General features: G+C 36.0%; 4 protein-coding genes and 1 non-coding gene across 11 annotated transcripts; 2 read left to right on the forward strand and 3 right to left on the reverse strand.

Annotated features, from left to right (window-relative positions):
* Positions 1-1,879: 1,879 nt before the first annotated feature.
* LOC108824298 (uncharacterized) lies at positions 1,880-4,061 on the reverse strand. Its single transcript, XM_018597698.2, has 9 exons — positions 3,937-4,061; positions 3,504-3,673; positions 3,376-3,425; positions 3,217-3,286; positions 3,029-3,134; positions 2,869-2,935; positions 2,701-2,776; positions 2,256-2,560; positions 1,880-2,163 (listed from the first exon to the last, which is right to left on the reverse strand). The coding sequence occupies exons 2-9, from the start codon at positions 3,661-3,663 to the stop codon at positions 2,092-2,094; spliced, it is 906 nt and encodes a 301-aa protein (XP_018453200.1). The 5' UTR covers positions 3,664-3,673; positions 3,937-4,061; the 3' UTR covers positions 1,880-2,091.
* Positions 4,062-7,484: 3,423 nt separating this feature from the next.
* LOC108823895 (uncharacterized) lies at positions 7,485-10,492 on the reverse strand. Of its 4 annotated transcripts, XR_008938544.1 has the most exons (9): positions 10,355-10,492; positions 10,029-10,246; positions 9,877-9,934; positions 9,521-9,799; positions 9,385-9,430; positions 9,233-9,308; positions 8,889-9,105; positions 8,074-8,182; positions 7,485-7,983 (listed from the first exon to the last, which is right to left on the reverse strand). XR_008938544.1 is itself a non-coding variant. In XM_018597203.2 (7 exons), exons 4-7 carry the CDS (start codon positions 9,718-9,720, stop codon positions 9,074-9,076), a joined length of 354 nt encoding a protein of 117 aa, XP_018452705.1. In that variant the 5' UTR covers positions 9,721-9,799; positions 9,877-9,934; positions 10,029-10,246; positions 10,355-10,492; the 3' UTR covers positions 8,782-9,073. The 4 variants fall into 4 exon arrangements, 1 of the variants encoding a protein (XP_018452705.1); XR_001945122.2 differs by having other exon boundaries at positions 7,485-8,182; XR_001945123.2 differs by lacking the exons at positions 7,485-7,983; positions 8,074-8,182 and adding an exon at positions 8,204-8,568.
* A 1,209-nt stretch (positions 10,493-11,701) lies between these two features.
* On the forward strand, positions 11,702-11,791 carry LOC130500560 (small nucleolar RNA snoR114). Its single transcript, XR_008939180.1, has one exon. It is a non-coding gene; the product is annotated as a small nucleolar RNA snoR114 (small nucleolar RNA).
* Positions 11,792-20,398: 8,607 nt separating this feature from the next.
* Positions 20,399-24,036, forward strand: LOC108828224 (ubiquitin-like-specific protease 1D). 4 transcript variants are annotated; one of them, XM_056994531.1, is made up of 14 exons: positions 20,399-20,847; positions 21,037-21,079; positions 21,283-21,392; positions 21,497-21,771; positions 21,879-21,930; positions 22,160-22,245; positions 22,322-22,351; positions 22,459-22,554; positions 22,650-22,737; positions 22,844-22,941; positions 23,039-23,161; positions 23,254-23,371; positions 23,497-23,604; positions 23,688-24,036. In XM_056994531.1, exons 1-14 carry the CDS (start codon positions 20,464-20,466, stop codon positions 23,778-23,780), a joined length of 1,704 nt encoding a protein of 567 aa, XP_056850511.1. In that variant the 5' UTR covers positions 20,399-20,463; the 3' UTR covers positions 23,781-24,036. The 4 variants fall into 4 exon arrangements, with proteins under 4 accessions (XP_056850511.1, XP_056850508.1, XP_056850509.1 ...); XM_056994528.1 differs by having other exon boundaries at positions 20,400-20,847; positions 21,277-21,392; positions 21,494-21,771; XM_056994529.1 differs by having other exon boundaries at positions 20,400-20,847; positions 21,277-21,392.
* Positions 23,992-26,116, reverse strand: LOC108828225 (uncharacterized). The gene is made up of 9 exons (XM_018601839.2): positions 25,848-26,116; positions 25,700-25,767; positions 25,523-25,625; positions 25,332-25,429; positions 25,101-25,231; positions 24,908-25,016; positions 24,636-24,827; positions 24,427-24,563; positions 23,992-24,358 (listed from the first exon to the last, which is right to left on the reverse strand). Exons 1-9 carry the CDS (start codon positions 26,098-26,100, stop codon positions 24,070-24,072), a joined length of 1,380 nt encoding a protein of 459 aa, XP_018457341.1. The 5' UTR covers positions 26,101-26,116; the 3' UTR covers positions 23,992-24,069.
* Positions 26,117-27,007: the final 891 nt, after the last annotated feature.

A 27,007-nucleotide genomic window follows, 5' to 3' on the forward strand; every position in this document is an offset into this window, starting at 1 on the left:
ATAATTTATGTTTCCAACTTTATATTTTTCAAAAATTAAGATAACAACACAACATATATATATGAATTATATTTACATTTTAAAATATTTTTTAAATTTTGGATAAATCTTACGATTATTAATTTTAATCAATTATTAATCAAATAAAATTAATTTTCGTTTTTAGCTTAATTATATATTTTATTCACTAAAGAGTAAGGATAATATCAATATTAGTCACTCAAACTTTTAACGTGGAGATCCTTTGTGAAAATCACATATTTATATGTTAAAATATTTTTAGGTTTTGGATAAATCTTACTATTATTAATTTTAATCAATTATCTAATCAAATAAAAAATTGTTTTTATTTTTAGCTTAATTATATATTTTATTCATTAAGGGTAGTATTGATATTAATCACTCTAACTTTTAACGTGAGTGCTTCGTTACGAAAAATCACTTTGCAAATAAAATATTTTTAGATTTAGGATAAATCTTACTATTATTAATTTTAATCAATTATCTAATCAAATAAATTAATTTTCATTTTTATTTTGAGCTTAATTATATATTTTCTTCATTAAGGGTATTATCAATATTAACCACTCTAATTTTTAATGTGAGAGTTCCGTTGCAAAAAATCATTTCACAAATAATAGTATAGATATAATAAATATTTTTTTGACATCTATAATATATAGAATTGATTTGTACTATAACATATGTTGTACTTGGTTTTAGTTTGTAATGTATAATGTTTTATTGTAGTAAAAATAGGCGTTTAGCTACTCATTCGGTTTTGGTTTAGGTCTATTCATATTTAAGAGTTTCGGGGTTAAATTTTATCTCTATTTAGATATTTATAAATTTTGGGTCATGCACGGTTAGATCTTTATGGGTTCGGTTCATATTCGGATGATCCGTTTAAATTATTTTAAAATTTTAAAATTCATATATTCTTTAAATTTCTCAAAATCTAAACTAAAATAATATATTACATATAAATTTAAATAATCTATTTTTAAATACCTAAATTTAACATATAAATTAGTTTGGCTTATATAATTTAGATATTAAATCAATAAATATTTCAAGTATTTTTAGTGTTTTAAGTGTTGTGTGGCTATTTTAGATTTTTACTTTTTATTATCTGTATATATTTTCAAATATTTTGGACATTTCCAAAATATCTTATAGTTCAGATATTTTTATATATTAAACCTAAATATTAATATATTTGAATATATAAATATATTTTGGATATGTCAAAATATATATATATATATATTTTGAATACATTCAGATATCCAAAATACTTTGTTTTAGGTCGGTTTCGATTTTTCTAAATATTTAACCAATTTATGTTCAGGTTCGGTATTTTTTGGTTAGAGAGAAACATTACTGTATTTATTTTTCTTCGTATAAAAGAGTAACATTTTAATTAAAAACATTAACCACACACCTCCTCATAACTCAAACCTTACTCATAATTATCTCTACAAACAAAGATTTCACACCGCTAATGAACCACACCTAAATCTTTCTATACAGAAGTTTCTTTTAGTCAATGGGAGCAAACAGATTATAAAAAGAATAGGATTCTCATTATGTTGGTCTATACACATAATGGGAGAAATCAACAGTTTATCATTATGTGTCTATACATAATGGAGAAGCTGAAACTGGATCAAGAGATTGGCAGAAGGAGAAAGAGTGACTTTTGTTTCACTTCATCTCCTTCCACTGCTGATGAAAGATGAACAGAGAGAGAAAGAGAGAGAGCCAGAAAGCTGTGTTGTGTGTTTCTTTACCTTCTTCCGTTAAAAGGGAAACGGAAAATTTACAAACGGAGCCGCAAATCCTAACGGAATTATTAAATCGTCAAAAAAAAAAAGGAAATTGGCAAAATTTCTCTCAGAAGGTCTGTTCTACAACGCTCTTACCTTGTACCCAATAATCCATTTGAAAAATGTATGAGCATAACAGTTACACTAACGTTAAACTCATTATAAGATCACCAAAACATATCGTTAACAAAAATGGTGACGACGAGCACTAGATTTCTTAATACTGTTATGAAAAGATAAACATTGTCCATTTGATTTCTAATCAGTCGATATCCATCTCACCCAATATCTCCTTAAGCTCCTTACCTCTCTTCTTTGCTAACTCCACACAGCTCTGCCCAAAAGCCAAAACAAAGCAACTTTATAAGGAAAAAAAAACAAGTGTAGTAATCAATCAAGCTATGAGAATGCTGAGAACACTCTCACCTTGATGGCTGATGAACCAGCGAGAGCGTTTCCTCCCGATTTATTGAAAGAAACAATCTGATCTGAAGAGTCCAGAACAACAGTCACCAGAGTGTCCATGATCGATTCTTCTTCAGCTGTCGGGTCCGCTAGAATGTACTTCTTGTGGAGTATGCATGTTAAAGAGAAAGGGATGTTCTTGAGCGTCAGTTTTCTCTTCTCCTTGTTCACTGCTTCTTTCTCTCTGATCGATGCATTCTCCTCTTGTCCTCCATTGATGGCAACTATTCTTCCATTGTCGTTCAGAGCAACAACTGGTATTTGCACTGCAAAATACAAAGAAAATCTCTTAAGCATCAGATCAAGATTTGGTCAGAGTATAAACTCAGTAAAAACGATTCAAGCTGCTCAATGTCAGATGGGGTCCTATCTAACTCTCCTCTGAAGATTAGGATATATGTCTTACAATTCGAAAAGGCAGCAACAGCAGAAAGCAGAGCAGCGTCGAAAAGAGCTCCATCAGCATCCAGACAATATATGTCCTGTAAGAAATTTCAGAGAGCAGTAATAAACTCACTAGACGAATGTTGATGAAAACCAATTACAAGACGATAATAGAGGGAGGTGTGCTGACCAGATACCCCATCCAAGCAGCTTTTCCACTAACTAGGCAGAGTTCTTTAAGGTCAATCATATCACAACTGCAATAAGGAGAAACATTTTTAGAAAAGAAAAGAAAAAAACATTCTTCATAAGACATAACAATGACTCTTTCAGCTGACAAATCGAAACACCTTGAGATAATATCAGACAAACGCTTGGAGATAACAGGAGCCTCGTCAGCTGGTCTTCCAGGACGAACAGTTGGAGAGCATATAGGAGGCATGTGGAACTCAACAGCTAAGTAAAAGTAATCGAACAGTCACAAAACCACACATAGAAAGAGAGATAATAAGGTAGAGATGCAAACAAAGAAACAAACCTATGCACCCTTCGTCTGGGGAGTCTAAAGAAGGAGTCATTACTTCCATTCTTATAGCTGCAATCATAGTCTAATACACAAAAAAAAGAAGACAGAACCTTTGTAAGAAAAACACAAAACTTCAGTAACTTTCATTACAATGTGAGTTGAAAAGCTTACAGTAGAACCAATCTTGGCAAGGGCAGATCCATCAGCAGAGGAAACAAGCCCTAAACACAAGAGAAGAGAATATAATCAATCAAGTCAAGTGAACTTGAGTCTGATTATGGAAGCAAGGCGGACTTTACCAAGGTTGACAATGGTGTCTCTGGCTTTGCCAAGAGGTCTACCATCAGGTCGGAGAGATTCAGAGAGATGGCGCTCGAAGAAACGAAGAGGGAAGAGCCTTCTGAAAGCATCCACCTCCATCTCTGCCGACAAGTCTTGAGATGAATCCACTAAAGCCATAGCTTTGCTTCTGTCACCAAATAAGATTACAGCAAAGGAGTCATTAAGTACTCATATGAACAAAAAGACAAGACACAACTTCAATCTTCTAGATACAGTCACAGAAACATCAGTCATCAACCAAAGCTCAAAGCTTTAAAACAAAAGCTTATTTATTTTGCCATTGATGCTACAATCCACAATAGTATCAATGAAACTGATATGTAAAAATTGGTACTTTGCTTCATCAACAAAGCAGGAACAAAACTTGTCTCAAGAAATACAAAACATTACATGGAAACTGATGCACAAAAGGGTTGCAGTAAGGGAAGTAGGTAGCGTGGCTGAACGTTAAGGAGGGACTCGAACGGCTAAAGAGACGGAGACGGAGACGGCGACGGTGACGACTGGAGGAGAGCTAGGTTTATCTGATTATAATACTTCTTATTTCTTAATGGGCCGTAAATAAAGCCCATTAGTGTCTACAAGAAGACAACCCCAAATTAAAGAGAAAAGGAAGTAATCTTCCTTCTTAGGAATTTGACAGATGAATATAGTTTGCAACTATAGGAGAGTTTCAACTAGACGAATTTGGGGAAAGATGATATGGTACACGTGGTTTAAACATGAGCACAATATGTTGTTATGGACCTTATGTCCAATAAACAGTGTAGTGGTTAACCCGTTTGGTTCATTCCGTGATTGATAGAATGATAGTACTATCCTAGTGACCAAATCAAAACTGAAATGACCAAACCTCAGAATTAGTTATTTGATCTCTATTGTAATTTTATTTAACAAGTTAAGTTTTCACTAAAAAGTGTTATGCGAATTAATAAACCATTAGTCAAACCAATGGTGGAAGCCCCCTAATATAATTTCACGTATGGTTTAATTATCAATATTTTATTATTTTAACTAGAAAAACAACAAAAAAGGAAGCAACGTTTTCAGTGTTGTAACTTGTTTTATACTTAAAGTACCAAACTCTAATATTAGATAGCTTAAGAACATGCATTGAGTATATGAAAAATTAAAATGTCAACGAAACAAATAGAATTATTAGTTGTTAGTTGTTAGTTTAAAATGGTTTATGTTCTTCTCCTTTTAACAGTACCTTATGAATTATGCCACCAAGTTTTTGTTAGTGAAATCAGTTAAGACTTGTAAAGTTTGTGAACTAAATTATATACTTCTGAATCGTAAACAAGTAGGTAACCGAAAGTTTAATTGTAACCGATCACGAATTTATCTTAGCACCCAAAATTGAAAATTCTTTCTGTACAAACGAAAACATCATGTATTCAGAATGGGTTCAACCGAATTTGCAATGTGAAAATAGCTGAACCGAATTTGAAAAATAAACCAGATCCAAACCGAACTTAAAATTTTTAATGGAATTCATGGCCCCAAAAAATTGAAACCCAGAGCTTAAACCGAATCCGATTAGATTAGACACACGAATGTCCGAACCTACCAGAGAACATTGTATTCTCACAAACTGCGTTATGTACACCTATGACGAATTACAGAGGATTAAGTGCACACCCCAGACTGAAACATCAAGTCAAGCAAAGTATAAATATAATTTTGGTACAAAATGTGCAGTTAACAGAGATCAATGATGATAAGAAACGTAATCTCGGACTATAGAAAAAGAATAAAAACAAGTTTAACTTGGATAAACTACACTACACACCTTGCATCAAATTAAACTAGTTTTTTTTTTGTTTATTATCGCTTCCGAGCTCTATTCTAAAGCTCTTTTTTCTTGTATTCAACTCGCAATCATCAAATAAACAAAGATAATTCAGCCATCTTTCTTCAAATCTGTTTACTAAAATCGTGTTAAAACCGTGTTTATTTGTTCCTCGGACAAACCCAATCCCTAAACTCTTTTTATCTTACAAAAATTGACTGAATTTTTGTCATCAACAAAATACAAACTCTCTCAGGGATAGAAAGTTAAATGTTACCGGGATCGAATTAAACACAAGCGAGTTTACTTTTAATAATGATTCAAAGTGCACACAACATGGGGTTTCACCTTGGGGGCAACCAGTGCTTAAATTTTCCCTTGGCGTTTCATGTGGGAGCAAACGAAACTTGAACATAAACGTACACACTTGAAAGATCCTCAAACTTCACCAGGTATATCCGTAACAATGGCAGTTGACCTTTTTTCCGACAGCTTCACAAGGTGCAGCACAAATATTAGTACTCCCATATAGGTTGTCGCAATAGGCTCTGCATTTAGTATCTAAACATGGGGCAGTCATCGTGCGGCCGTTTAAGAAAATGCATTTAGCCTCGCTCTTCATAATGTCTATATATACACGTTGACATATTCATCAAGTTCATCAGCACAAAATAATCAAAAGAGATGAAGTATATGCACAAGTGCAGAGTATAATATAGGGTTTAGTTAACAAATACCCGTAGAAGCCATCGAGAGGACAAGCATGAGAACCGTGAAGTTGATGGAGTCAATGTACTTTGCCATTTTTTTTTGTTTTCTTTGCTTTCTCTGAAATTATTTTTCTCGAGTGAACTTAACTATGGCGAGACAAGTCCATGTATGGTGATCTATTTACACTCAAAATTTTGCAACTTTGTCATAATTATTTAATATCTCTTTTTCTGTAAGGTTCCATTGATCAAGTTAGTAATGTCAGTAATGTCGCCATATAGCTAGTCTTTTTTTATTAAATTTTATCCTCTTAAGTTTATTCTTTCTTATCATGCACTAGTTTTAGACAATGAAGAAAAACAAAGGTGTGTTACAAAAAAAAAAGAAAAACAAAGGTTGTAGCTGTCTTTCCCGCTGTAATACACATATATACACACATATTTTCTTTAGTTCTAAATATTTATAACTTGTCTAAAAATGTTATTGTTGTTGTTATCGATAGGAGTAAGTAAGCACGAATCTTAGCGAAATTTTAATCTGATAATTAAGACGATTTAGATTCAATAGTACATTAATACAGCTTATGGCTTCAGCAGCCTTGTAACAGTCATGATGACCGTCACGAGACTGTCTTGTCTTTTTAACATAGGCACATGTGTAACATCTATGTTATGCACGTGACTACTTTTTTATAAAATAAAATACAAATCACTTTTCCATTCATAATGTCACTTCTGTCCATTTGCAAACCATTTCAGTTTTCAATAGATTTTCTCAAAGTTTTACAAAACCTAAAACTCTCCATATTTTCTTTTGATAATTTTTCTTAACAGTACATTATATATGTGTAACATAATTAGTTTTTTTGTATTAAATCTCTTTCTGATAATTTTAGTCTTATCATCATACAATATTTTTAACGCCTCTTTATCATTGTTCATGAACATTTAAAAATGTGTAACATTTTAATATATATTTGGCAACATTTAAGTAATCTCAATTTTATTCATCTTGTAATCGAGTATAATGTTACACTAACCATGACTTGAGATCTTCAATATCTGATTTATTTTTTTATCCGCAAACATATTTTTGTTACTTGAACCAATAACTATGAAATTGTATTTTCTATTATCTGAACTTAAATATATAACCAAAATCCTATTCTCTTTTCTCTTCCTATCTCTCTTTTAAAAACTAAATTTTTTTTTTGTTATTTCACAAATAATCCCAATACTCTACTACTGAATCTTTTTTTGTTTACAACATTAAGGTCTAATTAGCCAGCGTTATGGGTGGACTGTGTTGTTAATTTTTGTTTTAAGATTTCTAGACAAATAGTTATGGGAAAATGGAATACTGGCTCCTCAAAACAAGGAAGTACACACACAAAAACATGGTAAATATAAGTAAAGTAAACAAAAACTTGGCCTTAATTGATAAACCTTCGTGGTGTTTTTTTTTGTCTTATTGACTTTCTCTTCCACTCGACCTCTCAGCATCATTATCAACACTCACATTATTAGTAATAGGTTCTGAACCGAATCCTATATGACCTCTAGACTTAGAGGGTTTTGATAGAATTATAATATTACCCTAAAACATAAATGACGATGTCAATCACAATGATGTTTTGTAATCGTCAATGACTGAGATACAAAAAAAAATAAAAATACTAAAAAACCAAGATTCTACAAAATCTATGTTTAATGTAATAACCTTAAACGTCAATGCTATAAAACAAAATTAAATAAAGTATCTAAACTATTGGAGATAAAAAGTTATGGCTGCCTTCCATTTCGTTGACCTATCAATACGAAGGCAAGGCTTAAACGAACGAAGTCGGGCCCATCTAAAACGAGTTTTGAGGCACCAAGAGGGTCACAAGAATGGGATAACAACTTAGCCACGCATCTATAGAACCATAGCAGCTGTGAGGAAATAAACAAAAATGCAGACAAAAAAAAACCCAATGACATAGATCCGATCACGTTTAAGCAAGTGGGAGGAGAGATCTTTACTGCATTTTTCTATTGTCCTTTCCAAGAACTCATTCAAGATCTGCCACCGTCTCTGAGGAACCGCACGAAATGCTTAGTCATCGAATCTCGTCTTCCTTCGGAAACGCCACTACGAACCAAGAGCGAATGTAGGTCGTTCAGTAAGGGGCACGTGCATCCATAATAATTGTTTCTAATTAAAATTTCTTTTCTGAACAAAATTTTTTAAAATAATTAATGGCGAAATTTATAATCTCTTTAGTCCAGAAATAAATGTGAAATCTCCTCCTACACTTGGTAATCTGGTACATCTATTCTATTAATTTTGAAGCATGACCAATTGATGCCAGGTCATGTCCATTTATTATTTTTCATGTTCCCCCCACGTACACCTTTATATTACATACCATTTATTTTAATAACTGATTCCAAATATACTAATATCAATAACTACTTCGATATCTATGTAACCACCGCTTATATTGTCACCCAATCCGGGCCCTACCAACCTATTAACTGCATAATCAAGTTTTAATTAATAAAAAAAAACACCAATTAAATAAAGATGTCGAAGTTATACATTTCCTAATAATATGGAACAAAACCAATAATCTTTCTTCTAAATCTAACCACTTTTTAAATTTATTACTTTCCAAACTTAACTCATAACGATTTGTTTCCTACTAAAATAGATCACATCATTTTTAAAAAAATAAAACAGCAATTAAATAAAGATGTCGATTTATATGCTTCCTAATAATCTGGAACAAAACCAATCATCTATTCTAAATTTAACCACCTTTTATAATTTATCGATGTATCAATTAGTGACTTACATGTTATCCGATGATAAAAGTAGTTTCTGAATGAACTTGGTGCTCCTTTCGTCAATGTCGTGTCTTAACTTCCAACATGCCAGTGGCAGTAACTGCAAGAAGAAGCGACCTCCATCCTTGGCTTAGTATGTAACCCATCGATGCTAATAGTATGACCAGCACATAGCACACTGCCATGACTGACGTTATTCCCGCACCTCCACTATCTCTCCTGCACCTTCAACATTACCAAAAACAAGCAATATAAATATACTGAATCATGAACAACACATGCTTAAAAATGACAGAAGTTTTAAGAGAGAAAAAAATAATGGTAACAAAACAGTTCAAATGAAGAACCATACTTTTCATTGCACGCTTCTTGGCCTCTGCGTACTCTATAGACATTTTATGTTGAGCGCTCAGATCAACTTCATTACCCTGATAATCACAAAACAATCATAATATAAACAGAGATAAGAAAATAACCAAATTCTACAGAAGCATCTGTACTCACCATATCCAGATGAATGAATTGCTCAATCTCGGTTTCAGAGCTTAACCTGTTCTCAAGTTAAGATGAGAATCAGTATATAGTAAAATTATCAAATCACCATTTGTTAGTCTTAACTGAAAGGGACAAAGTCACATACTTTGTGTAAGCACACCGCACAAGTGTGTTCTGTAGCTCTATCGATTGATGAAGTTTCTCTGTTGTAGACGCTTCATCAAAGTCCAGAGCTCCAAATATAAACACATTCTTTTCAAGCATCTGTTCACCCACAGCAGTAGCTATCTCTACACTTTTGTCCTTTGCCTCAACAATAAGATCCCGCAATTTCCCAAGCTTCATCGTACTAAAGCAATAGAAGATGCTCACTTCCTGTCTTTCTCCATCCTAATACTCCATATTTGTGACCAACCATTGAGGCCTGTAACAGAAATTACAGTGTAACAGAGTTGAGATTTCCAAGGGTAGCACTTAAGTAATATATGAGAAAAGTCTTACCATTTTATCTTCAATCACGAGGCTGAGGATTCCGGCAAATGGGGATAAAACTCGGTCACTGAACCCAGAAGACAAAAAAACTCAATTTAATCAGTTGTTATCCAAACAAAAAGACTTGTGACAAATGAGTTACAATTGTGGTTTTGCAATACCTGACAATCACAAACTCTGAGTCACACTTGGTGAATGATATAGAGACAAAAGACGAGTTTCTTTTCAGACATCTTCTTTTTCAATGGAGACAAGAACAACGCTTTCGTTTATGAAAACTTTTCTTCCCTCAGCTTTTCTTCAATGTTAGACAAGATCAAGTCACTCCTAAGTGAAATAATAACATCTATCATCGGATGAAACAGATGATTCGTCACATCTACCATGGCCATAAAAATTTATAATATCAGATCCAGCTCAAACTAAGATTACGCGCAACAAAATATATATACTTTTAACAAAAAAAATCGAGAATTATTACATGTACCTGAACGAATCTGAGAAGTATGAAACTAATCGATGAGGAATCAGACAAGATCTGTTCGGAAAAGAAAATCTATTTTCGAAGATGAACTGTCGGTGGTAATAGAAAGAGGGAGAGATAAATTGTTGTTTTCGAGCTGAATCAATGAAAATAAATATTTTGTCGGAAGGAATGTGTTTGTGGTATCAATAAGTTTATTTTTGGGCCTTGGACCTCAATTTTCACATATAAATCTATTTGTTGCTTTGTATTTTTATATGGGCCTTAAAAAAATTAAATGGAATATGATATTTTTTTTTCCTAATTGAGTTCAATTATAAACTACTAATCTACATTATTATCAAAGAATTACTATGATTTTTTTTAACAATTCTATAATTAGTTAATTTTTTAATAAAACACCTACTTAAGTTTAGAAATAAAATGTGAGAAATTAAAATTGTTATCATATAGGAAACTACAAAAAACTATAACATGTTGCAAAATTTATAAATAAAGATTAAAAATAGATATCCGAAACACATATGATATAAGTACTTATGAAACTTGATTTATTTAATATATTTACATAAAATTATCTATTCTATTCAATTCATATCATACAAAAATATAATTATACAAACACACAAACATAAAAATTATATTGTTTAAAAAATAAAAACCAAAAATATACCCGCCCTCTTAGGGCGGGTCAGTCTCTAGTATATCCTTAGAACATAAGACTTTACCGGTAGATTTGGGTCACCCATAATAATTTTGATATATTCAGAATTTAGATTAAGGAATTCAATTTCATTTCTCAGATATAGTCACTAAAATTGCTTTCTGTATCCATATCAGTCTATGATTAACATGTTTTTCATTTTTTCGCTTCTCACTTATGCACCATTTTATAACTAGGATTCTTTGGATTTACCCATGACCTCAACCACATTTTCGAAAGAGAAAACAAATAGAATACACCAAATTGAGGATCACAACAAAAAAAATCGCCAAAGGTTGAGCGATGAGTTTTCTGATGTAAATCATTGTAAATTGTCGTACTTTTAAAAGTGTTATATCTATTAATATGTGATTGTGTATTTATGATTTAATGATAACCATTTGTAAAATTTTAGATGATTAAAAACATATAAATAGAGCTGATTGTGAAAGGAGAAATACTCGGCCAAAGCATACTTACCAACTTGTACTTGTAAATTAGTCTCCCTCCCCTGTCCAAATTTCTGCGAACTTAGTAAATAAAATATTAAAATGAAGTGTTTGTGACACAAAGCACCAGTGGTCTAGTGGTAGAATAGTACCCTGCCACGGTACAGACCCGGGTTCGATTACCGGCTGGTGCAGATTGAGCGATGAAGATTTGGCGCTTTAGCGATGGTTGGGTCCTTCGTAGACTTCTGATATTCTCGGATGTATACTAGCCCTGTGACTGAGCTCATTGTTTTTTTTTTTAATTTGTTTTTTCCTATTCGTGAATTTGAGGGAGTGCACGTAACTTGGGCATGAGGTTATCTAATCTAAGATTCAGATCATTCTATCCCTATTCACAGATGAGCATATATACAGACATGTAGATTCATAGCACAAGCCAGTATACAAACACACAATAAGCAAAGAGCTCGTCTCTTGCTCATAAGTCTTAAATGATTATTTACACGTGCCACCATCTGATTAAATAAGCCTCAGTTTCATGCTTTCTATGAACAAATCATGTTTCAGTTTACAATGTTCACCTAAACAACTAGTAAACCCCGAGCAATCGCATGACTACTCATACCACGCTTTCGACGAAGGTGAGAACCTTCTTCAACCATTCAGCTAAGAACCTTCCGGGGACAAAGACCTTTTGCTTACTCCCTGTCACACCACATAAATCAGTTCAGGACATAAGTATAAACTATAAAGGTTGAAATAAGTTTAGGATGTAAAAGAGTATTCTTTGTTATTGATTCCTTAGGCAAATCGCCTATATTTATACATAGCTAGCATGTCCAAATCCGATAAGGATCAGATCAAGTTACATCATTATCTTAAGCTAAATAGAATATATTGTAGTTATCTCATTACTCCCCCTCAAGTTGGAAGTGTGAGGTTTCGAACACACAACTTGGACAAAAGATCCTCGAACAATGGTCGCGGTAAGGCCTTAGTCAGTATATCAGCAAGCTGGTTCCTTGAGATGACATGCTCAGTAGAGATCAGCTTAGACTTCAGAGCATCACGAATATGATGACAGTCACGCTCAATATGTTTGGTCCGTTCATGAAAAACCGGATTAGACGCAATGTAGAGAGCAGATTTGCTGTCACAAAATAGTTTCATAGGTTGTGGATGCTGAACACCAAACGATTGAAGAAGACCTTTCACCCATTTTAGTTCCTTAACAGTCACTGACATGGCGCGATATTCAGCCTCAGCTGATGAAAGTGAAACACAATCCTGCTTCTTTGTTCTCCATATGACAGGAGAGTCACCAAGGAAAATGATGTAAGCACTCAGAGACCGGCGAGATGTCGGACAAGAACTCCAGTCAGAGTCACAGTATGCGCTAATTTGCAGAGAGTCGTCAGCTTTAAGAAATATTCCCTGTCCTGGACTGCCTTTCAGATACTTGACAACACGAATAGCAGCTTCCCAGTGAGGCAGTAACGGCTTTTGCATAAACTGAGCCAGTATGTGAACAACATAACTGAGCTCCGGTCTTGTATTAGTTAAATAGATGAGACGACCAACCAGGCGTCTGTATTGTTGAGCATTAGCAAGTGGACCCGTTGCTTTACCAAGTTTATGATTGAGTTCGATTGGAACCAGAGATGGTTTAGCGCCAAGGAGCCCTGCCTCTGCAATTATGTCGAGAGCATATTTCCTCTGAGATATGTAGAAACCAGAGGAGTTCCTTGCAACTTCAAAGCCCAGAAAATATTTCAAAGTGCCAAGGTCTTTCATCTTAAAGCATCGACTGAGGTAATCTTTAAATTCTTTGAGAGCTGTAGCATCATTGCATGCTATCACGAAGTCATCAACGTAGATTAATATATGTAGGCAGATCGAGCCACGAACTTTAGAGAACAGAGAGTGGTCAGCGTAGTCATGTGAGAACCCGAATTGGGTAAGAGCATTCGTAAGCTTTGCATACCAACAACGTGGAGCCTGTCGAAGGCCATATAAAGATTTCTTTAGGCGACAGACTTTGGTCGGATCTGAACAAGTAAAGCCTTGAGGGAGTTTCATGTAGATTTCTTCTTCCAGATCTCCATGGAGGAAGGCGTTAGATACATCCATCTGATGAACAAACCAATTAAGGGATGCAGCAAGTTTAAGTATAAAACGTACTGATGCAAGTTTTGCAACCGGGGCAAACGTTTCATTAAAATCTTCTCCTTCAGTTTGATGATTACCCAAGACAACTAGACGAGCTTTAGGTCTTTCCAGTGTGCCATCAGCATTGTACTTGTTAGTATATAGCCATTGATTTCCAAGTGCCTTCTTCCCCGGAGGTAACGTAGTGACGTCCCACGTGTCCGTTTCTTCAAAAGCTGTAACTTCCTTTCCCATTGCATCAACCCAAATTTTGGATTTGATTGCTTCCTTAAAAGATCGTGGAGGATCATCGGCAATGATAGTGGCCATGAATGCTCGATGCTTGTCTGTAAACAAAGTGTCAGACACATAGCTAGAGATGGGATAAGGGGTGATACCTGAGGACGTTTGTTGAGGACCAAGATCAGGCGAGGCGAGAGCGTGAGAGAGTTTATTATTAGGAGCAGTGTTCTGAACTGAATGTGATACATAGTCTCGAAGAAGAACAGATGGAGTCTTTTGTCTGTGTCCTCTTCCAAGTATCTCTGGAATGCCTGGAGAAGATGATACTGTAGGGTTCACCACTGGTTCACACGAGTCTCTGCTAGGTGACGATGGCGGTGAACTTTGAGAAACGTCCACTGCTATCTCTGGAACTGGAGTGGAAGGTGTACTGGGAGTATCAGGTGGAGATGACGAGGGCAAGTCTGCAGTTTGTGTAGTAGGTAATGCAGGCATAGTAGTAGAAGGATTGCCAGAGGAAGTGGGAGGAGATTCCGAACTCCCCCTTAATACTGGTCCAGGTAGCAACCAGTCATCAATAGAAGAATCATAGTGGTGAAGCGGTGGAGTAACATAATTATCAGTATCAACACCCGGAAACTTTGATTCTGAGAACACAACATCTCGACTGTCAAAGAACTCATTAGTGTCGAGATCATACAGAGACCACGCCTTCTTGCCATAAGGGTAGCCCACAAATATACACCGACGACTACGATCGCCAAACTTATCTTTATCTCTGGATTTGCGGTGAGCATAACAGAGACATCCAAATACTCGCAGTTGATCGAGATCGGGTTTCTTGCCAAAGAGTAGCTCATAGGGTGTCTTGCCGTGAAGAACTTGAGATGGAGTGTAGTTGATTAAATGTGCTGCAGTGAGTATACTTTCACCCCAAAATGTGGAGGGTAAGCGAGCTTGAAACAAACAAGCGCGAGCAATGTTTAAAATATGACGGTGTTTCCGTTCCACTCGTCCATTTTGCTGTGGTGTGTCGACACACGACGTCTGATGAATGATACCATGTTGTTTAAAGTAGGCGGATAGGACCATAAACTCTGAACCATTATCGGTTCGAATCTGTCGGACTGTTTTGCCAAATTGTTTCTCGCAGAGAGCAAAGAAGTTCTTAAGTAAGCCTGAAACTTCTGATTTTTCCAACATCAGATATGTCCATACAGCCCTAGAAAAGTCATCAACTATGGTAAGGAAGTATTTTGCTCCGCAAGAGGATGGGGTTCGGTATGGCCCCCATACATCACAGTGTATCAAATCAAAAGGTGCAGAAGCTTTATTTAAACTCTCAGGAAAACTAGACCGAGTCTGTTTAGCTCGAAAACAAATCTCACAAGACTTTGCTTGATCAGAATCAAAACACAATTTATCAAGAATTGGTAAAGAAGATAAAACACGAAACGATGGGTGTCCAAGCCTCCTATGCCACAGTTCTGAAGTAGAAGCATTCTTGTACTCAGTTCGATGAACACGTGCAGCTATGACTCCCGTAAAGTAATAAACTCCCTCACGTTCTTCACCCGTTCCAATCAGGGTCTTCGTAAAACGGTCCTGCAAGACACAAAGGGTATCAGTAAATATGGCTATGCAACATGTCTGCTTGAGTAAACGAGAAACAGATATCATGGTGCAAGTGAAGTCTGGAACGTATAATACGTCCTGTAAGTAATAGTCTCGACTAAGCACAAGAGTGCCCTTTTTAGTAGCACTAGACGCACGCCCATCAGGAAACTTTACAGAAGATGGAATAATGTCAGTGACATTGCTCAGGAGAGCCAAGTTTCCTGTCATATGATGAGATGCGCCAGTATCGATAATAACATCAGTGATCTTTGTTTTACCCGACAGTCTTTCGGTAGAGATGTTAGGAGCTCGAGACGTTTGAAGAAGCTGAATGAGTTGGGCTATCTGGTCGTTGTTGAGAGATGATGGTGCAGCAGTCGCATTGTTTGAAGTAGCTCTTGTGGAGTTAGTGCGTCCTCGTCCTCTACTTGATGAGTTCGAGAACCGACCACCACGACCACCACGTTGAGAGAATCCTCCCGTATTAGGAGTTGTCTTTTGTTGATCATGCCACCATTCTGGATATCCATGAAGTTGAAAACACTCTGTGTTATCATGTCCTTTTCGAGAACAATGAGTACACGTACGATTAGGATCACGAAACCGAGTTATAGTAGCCGCCGATTGTTGATTTTGCTGAGATTCGGTGGTAGATGGAGCAGATTGAACAGAGAATCCTATAGCCTCTGTTTTGAGTTCCGTTGATCGAGTAGTGTTATTGTGTTGTTCCTCTCGAATAACTCGTGAGTAGACATTATTGATGTCAGGTAATGGTTCTTCACCAATGATCTGTGATCGTATAGTTCGGAAACGTGATTCGTCAAGACCAAAGAGAAACTGATGAACACGAATTTCTTCCCTTTCTTTCTCGATGTCAGATGCAGCATCACAGACACATACTCGAGTAGTTTTAATATTGTCCAGCTCTTCCCATAGTTTAGTTAAGCGTCCATAGTAGTCAAGAACAGATTGACCATTCTGTTTGCAGCTGCTAATTGAATCCCGGATTTGATGAGTTCTGACTCCGTTCGTAACAGAAAATCGGCGGTTGAGGTTTTCCCAAAGTTTGCGTGCTTCAGGGACAAAAGATACAGTAGAGCGTATCTTTGGATCGATAGATGTGCGGATCCATCCTACAATCATCGAATTAGTAGTAAGCCAGCGAGAAAGGTCAGGTTCGCTCGACGGTTTAGGAATGGTGCCATCCACAAAACCAAACTTCCGTTTTGCCTGTAAAGAGTTCGATAGTTCTGTGGACCACTCGGTGTAATTGTCTCCGCGTAGTGAGACAGAGGTAATGAGAGCACCTGGATTATCAGATGGGTGTAGATAATATGGAGAGGACGTAGTTAGATCTGCAGTTGCTGCAGAAATTGCAGGAATTATAGTAGAAGAGGTTGAAGATGTAGTTTCGGCCATGTTTCTTGAGTGTCAAGAAACGCCGTAAAAATTTAGGGTTTTCAGATCTTTTGCTCTGATACCATGAAATAAGTTTAGGATGTAAAAGAGTATTCTTTGTTATTGATTCCTTAGGCAAATCGCCTATATTTATACATAGCTAGCATGTCCAAATCCGATAAGGATCAGATCAAGTTACATCATTATCTTAAGCTAAATAGAATATATTGTAGTTATCTCATTAAAGGTTGCAACCATTCAATGCAATGAATACAAGGACATTAAATAACAGAAGAAAGTGAATATATTACCTGAGGCTTAACTTTAACGATTTGGTGACATCTGTTAACAACGGGTTCATGAATGAGTACGGTGTAACGAGTTCATGGTGCAGAATCCGGATCAGCTTGGTATGCAGGTGGATGAGACTGGTGTGTTCGACTAAGAACAATAAGGAGGTTCTTGTGGAGGCTGATAAAGACATGGTGTTGTACAATTTCGAGATCAATGAATCGAGGAATCTGGGAATTCGCAGGACCGATACCAAGTTCGATCGATGCTGATACTTACGTGGAGAGCCTCATATCGCCGAACTCATATGGTGTTGAGAACTGAAGAAACACTTTGTAATTTGCAAGTTTAAAAAGTTTGAAAAATGTTTTTTTTGTGGGTGAGATTGTTAAGAGCACCTCTATGTATCTATATAACTCACTTGGTGCTAATCTTCATCATGATTTTGTTTGTGCTATGAACCACTTCTTCTAGTTTCTTCTTCATTGTTAATATTATGCGACGCCAACTGCCAAATATATCTGGTTTTGCAAAGCTAGATCGTTGGTTAAGGAGTAGGCAAGTCTGAAACTGCGAGCTTCAAAAATTCTAGCGTTTATCCTATAATGCAAGCTCCACCAGTCACCCACCCGCTCATGTAATCAAAAACTATAAATCTGACTCCCCAAAAGTGAAATGTGGTGTCTATTAGTGAATTAGTAACCAAAAGAAAGTCAAAAATCTTTAGTAGCAACAGTACTATTTCATAACCAATAAACAGTACAAAGAGAAGAAGACTCTACTTTGCGCTGAAAGCTGAAACATTAACAGTGCTGTTTTTTTTTTTTTTGAAGAAAACATTAACAGTGCTGTTAAAAGCTAAAGTCTTTTCTTTTTATGGGCATCATAAGTCACATCTGCATTTTGTTTGTTCTTCACGTGAACCACTATCCCTGAGGGGCAGTCACCGGAGTATTCAAAAAGAGAGCGAAACGTTGGATCATCGGATTCACCGTTCTCCCCATTCTGCTCCACGTGCTCTGGTGGTATGCTGCTGTTACTGGTGCTTGATACATCAACTTCAATAGCTGCCAACAAAAAAAAACAAAGCAAAACTCAGGCTTATACTTTAGAACAACTCTCAACATCCAACCAACAGTCCTGGAAACTACGTTTATCTTTCTTCATGGAGAGTTATAAACAGAGTTTTGAAATTAATAGTTTCTCATGGCACAAGACACATGATTTTCAACATAAGGATCAAATACACACTTCTCACTACTGACTAAATGGTCTCTAGCTCATGTAACACTTGGTCTCAGAGAAAAAGAGCATCAACAGAAAAAAAAAAGGTATTTGATTATAAACTGTGGTTCCTTTATAATCATATGTTTAGTTGATCAAGTTTCAAGAAAAACGTTATACTTGGAGATGTATTTTAATAGATACTCCCTCCGTTTCATATTATATGTCGTTTTAACCTTATGCACACAGATTAAGAAAACATTTAATTTTACATATTTCCAAAATAAAAATACTATTACCAATACACCTAACCATGTATCAACCAATAGAAAAATAGAAAAGAGAATATTGTCAATAAATTTTGTATTGAAAACCGAAAACGACACTTATTTTGAAACAAAAAATTTCTTCTAGAACGACATATATTTTGAAACGGAGGGAGTAAGTTGGTATAGTTAAAAATGTCAAGAAGGTTTATGACTCGCAAAATAAAAATAAGGGCTTATTCAACGTCATCAAACCTTATTCGAAGGAAGCCAATATGACAGATTGACAGATAAGACTAAAATTTTGCATGATAAAAGTAGTTTATCTCATAAATCCAAATTTGTTGATGTGTACAACATAATTTATATCGATAATTTATATCGATGAACAATGGTTCTATATGTTAACTAAAAATTGACATCTAATTTTTATATCTCATTTTTTTATGTACACAAACAAGTTCTGTATCACTTTCTTTTTTTTTATCTAAAAATTCAATTTTTTTGGTTTAAAATTTATAAGTTTACTAAAATTATCCAAGTGACTTTTTTCATAAAGCTCAGTCTCCTTCTAACATGTGTCAATGATGTGTCACATCTAGATTATTCTAGATGATACCCAATTATAGTTTCTAAAGATCTAAAATTTTTACCTGAAACTTAAAATTATATCCAAAATCCGAACCCAAAACTTTAAAAAATACCTAAAATACCAAAAACATGTCCAACCATCCAAATATATCTAATATATACAATAATTTGCTGATACTTCGGGTATTCGATCGAGTCTTTGGTAAGATCCGGACCCGAATTGAAACCCGCGTTGATACATCCTACATCCATCCCTCCCGGGAATCAACACTTGAAGATTGGTGATTGATAATCTTTGACTCCAATGAAACGAGAAACTCCAAAGAAACAAGGCGGTGGATTGAATGGTGATTTAAGAAATGTGGAAAGTTTCTGATTTACTGTGGACAGTTAGATCGCACATATGATGCATAAGGCCTCTGATATTCCAACTCAATGCTAGGATATGACGCATCTAGATGATAATGAGGTTGATCCCTAGATATGACGTACCAGGACGAATCAGTTTGATCTTTTGGATATGACGCACCAAGATGGATCGAAAAGATCAATGGATATTACACACGATTGAAAAGAAATGAGAAATTAATTTTAAGGTTTCAAAAATAATCATTCACAACTTATTTCATTTCATTAATTCAAATGGCTTCTATATAATAGGCAAAGAATACAAAATGTTAGAATATAAAATACTAGTCAAACATAGAAATTATCAACTTATAAAACCAAGGAAAACTTGACCAAAGACTTTGAATTAACCAAATGACTTGACCGAAGTTGGAAGGTGTGTAACGAATGACTCTTCAACTGGTTTCGTATTTCTGCATCTTTGAATTACTGTCAGATTGATATATTATTAGACCATTACTTGCATTTTCTTGTTGGACCCTTCTTTTTTGGATTGAAAATGTTCATAAATCATCGAGCTCATTTCATTTAGTCCAAACACATAAGTCAAAATAAAAAAGACCCAACATATACTTTAGCATAGACCCGGACCTTAAAATCAAACTTGTATTTTTGGATCGGTTCCGATTCGGATATTCGAATCCATGTAAAATGCCCTAGGCCTACTAGGGTGGAGACTGGAGAGAGGCAGGAAAAATAAAACTGAGTGAAGATTCTGAACAAAAGACAATAATAATGTGCGATTAATAAAAAAAAAAGTCGGTTTAGGGAATGACGAAGAGGAGGAAGCATCAAGTAGAAGAAGAAGAGTCAGAATCCTCCGAGAAGAAACCTTTGGAGATCGACTGGAATTCTGTGTTAGACGACGACGAAGACGACAGCCGCGGCGGAGGAAAGGAGGAACATCAAGTGCCTGAGCTGCTGATTGTCAACACCAAAACTCATCCGCCGTCATCTTCTTCTCTCCCCGGCGGCGATCAGATGGACTGTCACAGAAACCTAACCGATCGCGCGCTCGACGAGCAGCTGGAGCGCAACAGGTCGCACCTCGTGAAGTTAGGTCCGAATCTACCCGACAACGGCGAGAAGATCCGTCTCAATATCGCCAGCCTCGAAGCAGAGAAGCAGCGCAGGGTGTTAGAACGCTCCACTATGGTTCGCATTCTCATTTACAAGTAGCTGTCTTATCTTTTTTTATCCTTATCGATGTTGGGGTTTGGCCAAAAACTTGATCTTTTACAAGAAGAGTGTGTATGATTCATAGTCAATGTAACTACTAGGCACAGAGCACACCAACTGTATGTTGTGATGATATAAAGTGATGATCTTTTTTTACTTTTGCAGGACGCGGAGAGAAGTTCGAAGCTCATGCATGCGAGTACATCAGGTAACTGTTCCACATTTGTTCATTCTTATTACAATGTTAGAGATTTTTTTGGTTTCCGGGCGAGTAAGTTTGGTTAAGTTTAAGTAAACTATGAGGACAGTTTGTTAGGACTGTTATCTTCTCATTAGTGAAGTTCAAAGTCTCATTCTTTATGGTTTTTTGGAGGATTGACCTCCCAGTTTACCTTTTTCACATAGGTTCAGATGTCTTTGCGCGCGGGAATACTTCTGCAACAGAAGCATGTAGACAAGGGGATACTGACTCGAAAGAAGTCTCACGCTCAACATTTTCTGCTGCTTTCAGTAAACCCAAAGTATGGAGGGAGATTCTTCTTCACTATTATTCCTTTTGGAATTGTTTTTTTTCTTTTATATGGCTATTTCATGATGCAACTTTGTGATCTGTGTTCAACAGCAGGATACTCAGTTAACTTCATCCAAGGCATTTTGTGAAGAGCTCGAGGATTTGGGATGTGGAAGTAGTGTGAAACCCAAGCCTGAGAAAAAAATTCTTACAAGGAGGAAGAGCCAATGGCGGATTTTATCAAATGGAGTGGAAGCTGAGAACTGCGAAAAGAAGTTTAATCAAGGGTCTAAAGGAAATCACAAATCCAAGGAGTCTTGTGGGAAGAAAAAGCACAAGGAATACTCCTTGCTTGATGATGATGACTCCAATGGCCATGATACTCCCAAGTCCGTTTCTTCTCTCCTTTTCCAACTGTTTTTGTTTTTTTTTTCAGTGAGCTCTCAAGTACACAAGATAATCAGTTGTAAACTCTCTCAACTTCTTTCTCTTGCAGGGAGTGGTCTTGGGAAGAATATCCATCACAGAGTTCAAAGCGCCGCCGTAAGGTATTTATTGCTTACTGCTCGCATTTATGATGCAATCTTCAATTAGATTGTTCCTTTCATAAGACTTCAATTTTTAGTCAGATTATTACTCTCTAGGTAACTTTAGCTGTTTTATAAAAAATATTTAAGTTACTCGGCTGTAGCATTTCTTTGGTTTATCTAATCCTCTCTTTACACCAACATATTTGCCATGCTGACTTACTGATAATGTCCTTGGAAAAAACTGTAGAAAGCAGATGATTCAGTGATTAACATAGACGAGGAAGAACCTCAGCCTTCAACGGTGGCAGATCAAACAGTTGAACTGCCTGAAGGGTAACCGCTCTCTGTTTTATCTTCATTAAGTTATAATTTCAGCTTTACATAATCTTGTATTTGATGAACCATGCAGCTTACAGGAAAATATATGCTACCCATCGAGGTAAATTTATGTCAAGATTGATATCACCTTTGCTTACCATAACTCTTGCAAATGTTTCTCTTCACTTACATCAATCTTTCTTCTCTTGACTTCATCTGGTGATCTAGTGATGATCCAGACTTTGTTCAAGTCTGTCTTAAAGATCTTGAATGCCTTGCACCTCAAGAATTTCTAAACTCTCCAGTCATGAATTTCTACATCAGGTTTTTGTATTGTACTTGCAATCACACTAAATAAGTGTTTATCGAGTTTATGCAAAAAAGTTAATGTTTTCCCTGCCACTTTTTTCTCTATGTAGGTTCTTGCAGCAGCAGCAGGTATCTAGCGGTTGTCACTTCTTTAACACCTATTTCTACAAGAAGCTCAGTGACGCTGTTACAAACAAGGTGATCAATGGTTGTCTAGTGCACTGTGTTTTGGTTTGCATGATTCACAATTTAATCTCTATTGCTGCATTTTAAATCATTGTCTTTTCATTTCTCAAAAAAATAGGGAAATGACAAGGATGCCTCTTTTGTTAGGCTCAGGCGGTGGTGGAAGGGTATTGATTTATTCCGCAAGACATATATATTCATACCAATACATGAGGAGTAAGTTTTAGAACTTGATGGAAAAAAAAAATCAAAATCTTTAGATTGTTTGATGAGATTTCTATGTATTGACCATGATTCGTATACCATGTATCAGTGTCCATTGGAGCCTAATAATAGTTTGCATCCCGGACAAGGAAGATGAATCCGGATTGACCATACTTCACCTTGATTCACTAGGAGTTCATCCGAAAAGATCAATTGTTGAGAATGTAAAAAGGTATGGAAACCTCTCTTCACATGCTTGTCGTTTTTACGCATATATGGTTTCTAGACGTTAACCGAGAGGCATATATGTTCAACATTGTGCAGGTTTCTAAAAGATGAGTGGAACTTTTTAAATCAGGATGATGATTATTCATCAAATCCACCGATCTCAGAGAAACTATGGAGGAACCTTCCGCGCAGGATTAGTGAAGCTGATGTTAAGGTCAGGTCTTTTACCTTTGATAGTCCCCACATAATTGTAGGAGAACATCTTTAGAAGGTTCCTTCTGAAAATCACACAAAGATCATATATCAAAATTTCTTAAGGTATTCTATTTGTGCAATCAGGTTCCACAACAGAAGAATGATTTTGACTGTGGTCCGTTTGTTCTCTTCTTTATCAAGCGGTTCATTGAAGAGGCTCCTCAAAGGCTGAAAAGGAAAGACCTTGGAATGGTGAGTTGTCTCAAATTCTATACTAGTACCAAATCATTATACCTTCTTAGCCTTATATCAACTTGCATGATTCCATCATTCAGTTCGACAAGAAGTGGTTCAAACCCGACGAAGCCTCTGCTCTGAGAACCGAAATTCTAAACACACTCATCAACCTTTTTGGTGTCAGTGACTAGACTGATCGCCACAATGACCAGACAGATGCGTGTGTAACCAAAAAAACATCTGATGACAATGCTGCATCCAAGTCAAGAGATAGCTCACCGCTCTAACAGAGTTTAACTTTTGTTTGTATAGGCGTCTCATCACTGTAGTTCCTACTATTCTGGGAGTTTTGTTAAAAAAAAAACTGAAATTGACATTTAAAAATTTTAAAGAACTTCTGAAGAAAAAACCTTAAAATTTAAATATAATCAATGTAATTTCACAACATGAAGATTTAGTACATCTTTTGTCCTAATCAGATCAAACAGATGCTTTTAGAGCGGTGCGGAACTGCTCAGGCACCCTCATCACTGGTGCTTGAGTAGCACCAAGCATGCCAAGCTGCCCACATGCTGCCATTTGATCATTACCTCGGCTAAACCGCATTAAAACAGTGCAGCCTCCTTCAGCCAGAACATTACGGAACTTGATCATTTTGTCTTCATCGGTCGGTATGAACTGAGAACCACTGTGTGGGTTGAACTGAATAAGGTTGATCTTGCATGGGATTCCCTGCACAAGCTCCACTAGCCGCCTTGCATCTTCCATTCTGTAACAATTAGAGAGCTTCTAGTTCATGATGGTTTCAGAAGAATCAAAGCTCAACACTGATGTTACCTGTCATTCACTCCTGCGAGCATCACGTACTCGAACAACACTTTGTACTTGTGCATTGAACTGAGTTCTTCTCTGAGCGTCTCAAGGAGCAAAGATAACTTGTATTTTCTGTTGATGGGCATGATCCAGTTTCTAACCTGCAAGGTTTCAACGAGGTCAGATCATGAAATGATGACTGTTTCAGAAGAAACAAGAGTTGAAGAAAAAACCTCATCGGTTGTTGCATTAAGACTGACTGCCAAAGCGCAGTTACATTCACGGAGAAACCGCTTTAGCTGAGGAACAAGGCCACTGGTAGAGACTGTGACCTTGCGTGGACTAAAGTGAAGTCCATTCTCATCTACCATTATATTTGCAGCTTTGATGACATTCTCAATATTGTGAAATGGCTCTCCCATTCCCTAAAACACACACACATACCACCTCCATGAGAAACTGTAGAACTTTAACAGCGACACAAGTATATGGGTTTCATGCATACCATAAACACGACATTTGTTATTGATCCCACTTCATGAGAAAGCAACCGCCTTGCGTAAACAGCCTGCTCAACAATCTCAGCAGCAGTGAGATTTCTCTTTAAACCCATCCTGCAAAAAAAAATCAAATAAACTACAAACATCACACCAAGGACCCGAAAACCGAGTAAGTAAACAGCTCAAGAGAATATTTACCTGCCAGTGTAGCAGAACTGACAATTCATGGCACAACCCACTTGGCTCGAAACACAAACGGTTGTCCTGCCACGATCACAAGGTATAACAACTGTCTCGATCACAAGCCCATCATCCAACGTGAACAGAATCTGCAACATCCTGCGGAGTTATGAATCAATCCCCAAAAGCTCTCTGAGATAGAATAATCAGAGATTCGAAAATACTTGTTGTTTTTGACCATTTATTCACCTTCCTAGTTCCATCAGAAGCCGACCTAACATCCTTAAACGATAATGCCCCAAACTCAGCATGCTCACCAATCATTCTCTTGAAATCTTTGTTCAGACCTATAAAATGGGAAAGCATAAACTGAAACCAACCAGCATCGCTGAAACACAAAAGACCATATGAGCAGAGACATATTCAGTAGTAGACAAAACCTTCAAGCTGATCAACATCTTGAGCCCATATGTTATCCTTGTATAATCTCTTCCACAGCATCATAGCTTGTCCAGGTCGAAACCCATGCGATTCAACCCATTCCTACAGTTAGAGAAGGTGATCATTTTTTGTTCAAACAGATTCAATTAAAAACCAATTAGATGAAAGAAACGTACTTGGAGCGAAGCATAGCTCATACCCTTCAAGACCACCTTCTTGTTATCATCTCTCGCCCTCACAGAACCTTATCGAAAGTTACAACATTTCTCAGTTAAACTAACCTAAAATCTGGATTCGGACAAGCCCTTGAATCAAAGTGCTCACCTTTAGTTGAAGCAAACTCGTCGAGTGAGGGAAGATAAGCTGCCGAAGAAGAAGAGAAAGAAGAGAAGGAGGAGAGGAGGCTTCGGGATTTGAGGAAGCAAATGGAACTGGTAAGATGGTGATTGCGGAGGGGAGATGGTAAGTTCAGGTTTCTGGCGAAAGACGCCGTTGAAGAGATTAGCGTCGGCGTGACGGCGGCGGGATTAGTGATGATTCCCAGACGCCTCATTGTCGACGACAGACGAAGAACCATTATCTCCTTTTTCCCTTAACTCAAGTGCTTCTATTTATTTATTTTTTTTGAACATGTCTTTTTGCACAAAAAAAAAAAAAAGAACATAAGTCTTATTTATTACGATTTAATTTAGTGAAATTACATAAGTTGTCTCCTTTTGATTTTAAAGCATGTGAAAAAAATATCTTAAGATAACTATAAAAAGATTTATTATGAAATTGTCTCAAGGATAAAATAATCAAAATAAATTTTATTAAAGAAATAAAATATGTTTATACTTTTTTACCATTAATTAGTTTAGATTTATAATTAAGATTTAAAATAATAACTTTTAAAATATATATTATTAAATATTTATTTGCTTAAAAACTATGTTTTAAAAATACTGGCTTTAAACTTTAGTTGCTCAAAGAATATATAATTTAAAAATAAAACAAAAATAAAAAATTGAGAAAAAGAAAATCTAAAAAAAATTATAATACTGAACCAAAAAAATCAATTTTGATTATTTATTTATATTTTATATATGAGAAATATTCTCTGATGACAATAAAAAGGTTTTTTCACAGATATATAGCACTCAGAGGGTTTTTCACTTTGAGTGTTTCTTTTTAGAAAAAAAAAATTAGAGTATTTCTTTCTTTTTTTGTAAAAAGGGAAATTTACAAGCTCAGGGGAGGTTTTGATCGTCGTGAGCTTCCATGGGCTAAGCGATAGGTTTCTAGATAAGACATTTAACCGTTCCTTTTACGTCTACAAGATGAATTTAGAAAATGGTAGCTGGGAGAGAGTCTATTCTCTTGGAGGTGACATGTTGATATTTGGTCAGGGAGTCACAATAAAAAGAACCAATCAAAGGTATTAATGGTTGGGGGGGAATCAAGAGTGACACAATCTGTTTCGGTGGTGGTAATTATAGTTTACC

This window comes from Raphanus sativus, chromosome 9 (assembly GCF_000801105.2).
Source record: "Raphanus sativus cultivar WK10039 chromosome 9, ASM80110v3, whole genome shotgun sequence".
In the NCBI taxonomy this organism is placed as follows: Eukaryota; Viridiplantae; Streptophyta; class Magnoliopsida; order Brassicales; family Brassicaceae; genus Raphanus; species Raphanus sativus.

Bases quoted from the DNA above. Each gene is read 5' to 3' on its own strand.
- LOC108828224 (XM_056994528.1), top strand. From the start codon at position 20,464: ATGACGAAGAGGAGGAAGCATCAAGTAGAAGAAGAAGAGTCAGAATCC. The intron at 21,080-21,276 runs GTAACTGTTCCA...TTTTTCACATAG, and splicing joins CATGCATGCGAGTACATCAG to GTTCAGATGTCTTTGCGCGC. The intron at 23,372-23,496 runs GTCAGGTCTTTT...TTGTGCAATCAG, and splicing joins TTAGTGAAGCTGATGTTAAG to GTTCCACAACAGAAGAATGA.
- LOC108823895 (XM_018597203.2), bottom strand. From the start codon at position 9,720: ATGAAGCTTGGGAAATTGCGGGATCTTATTGTTGAGGCAAAGGACAAA. The intron at 9,309-9,384 runs GTGAGTACAGAT...TGTGATTATCAG, and splicing joins AATTCATTCATCTGGATATG to GGTAATGAAGTTGATCTGAG. The intron at 9,106-9,232 runs GTATGGTTCTTC...GTAATGTTGAAG, and splicing joins CAAGAAGCGTGCAATGAAAA to GTGCAGGAGAGATAGTGGAG.
- LOC108828225 (XM_018601839.2), bottom strand. From the start codon at position 26,100: ATGGTTCTTCGTCTGTCGTCGACAATGAGGCGTCTGGGAATCATCACT. The intron at 25,768-25,847 runs GTGAGCACTTTG...ACTTTCGATAAG, and splicing joins CGAGTTTGCTTCAACTAAAG to GTTCTGTGAGGGCGAGAGAT. The intron at 25,626-25,699 runs GTACGTTTCTTT...CTCTAACTGTAG, and splicing joins TGAGCTATGCTTCGCTCCAA to GAATGGGTTGAATCGCATGG.
- LOC108824298 (XM_018597698.2), bottom strand. From the start codon at position 3,663: ATGGCTTTAGTGGATTCATCTCAAGACTTGTCGGCAGAGATGGAGGTG. The intron at 3,135-3,216 runs GTTTGTTTCTTT...ACTTTTACTTAG, and splicing joins CCCAGACGAAGGGTGCATAG to CTGTTGAGTTCCACATGCCT. The intron at 2,164-2,255 runs GTGAGAGTGTTC...GCTTTTGGGCAG, and splicing joins CTGGTTCATCAGCCATCAAG to AGCTGTGTGGAGTTAGCAAA.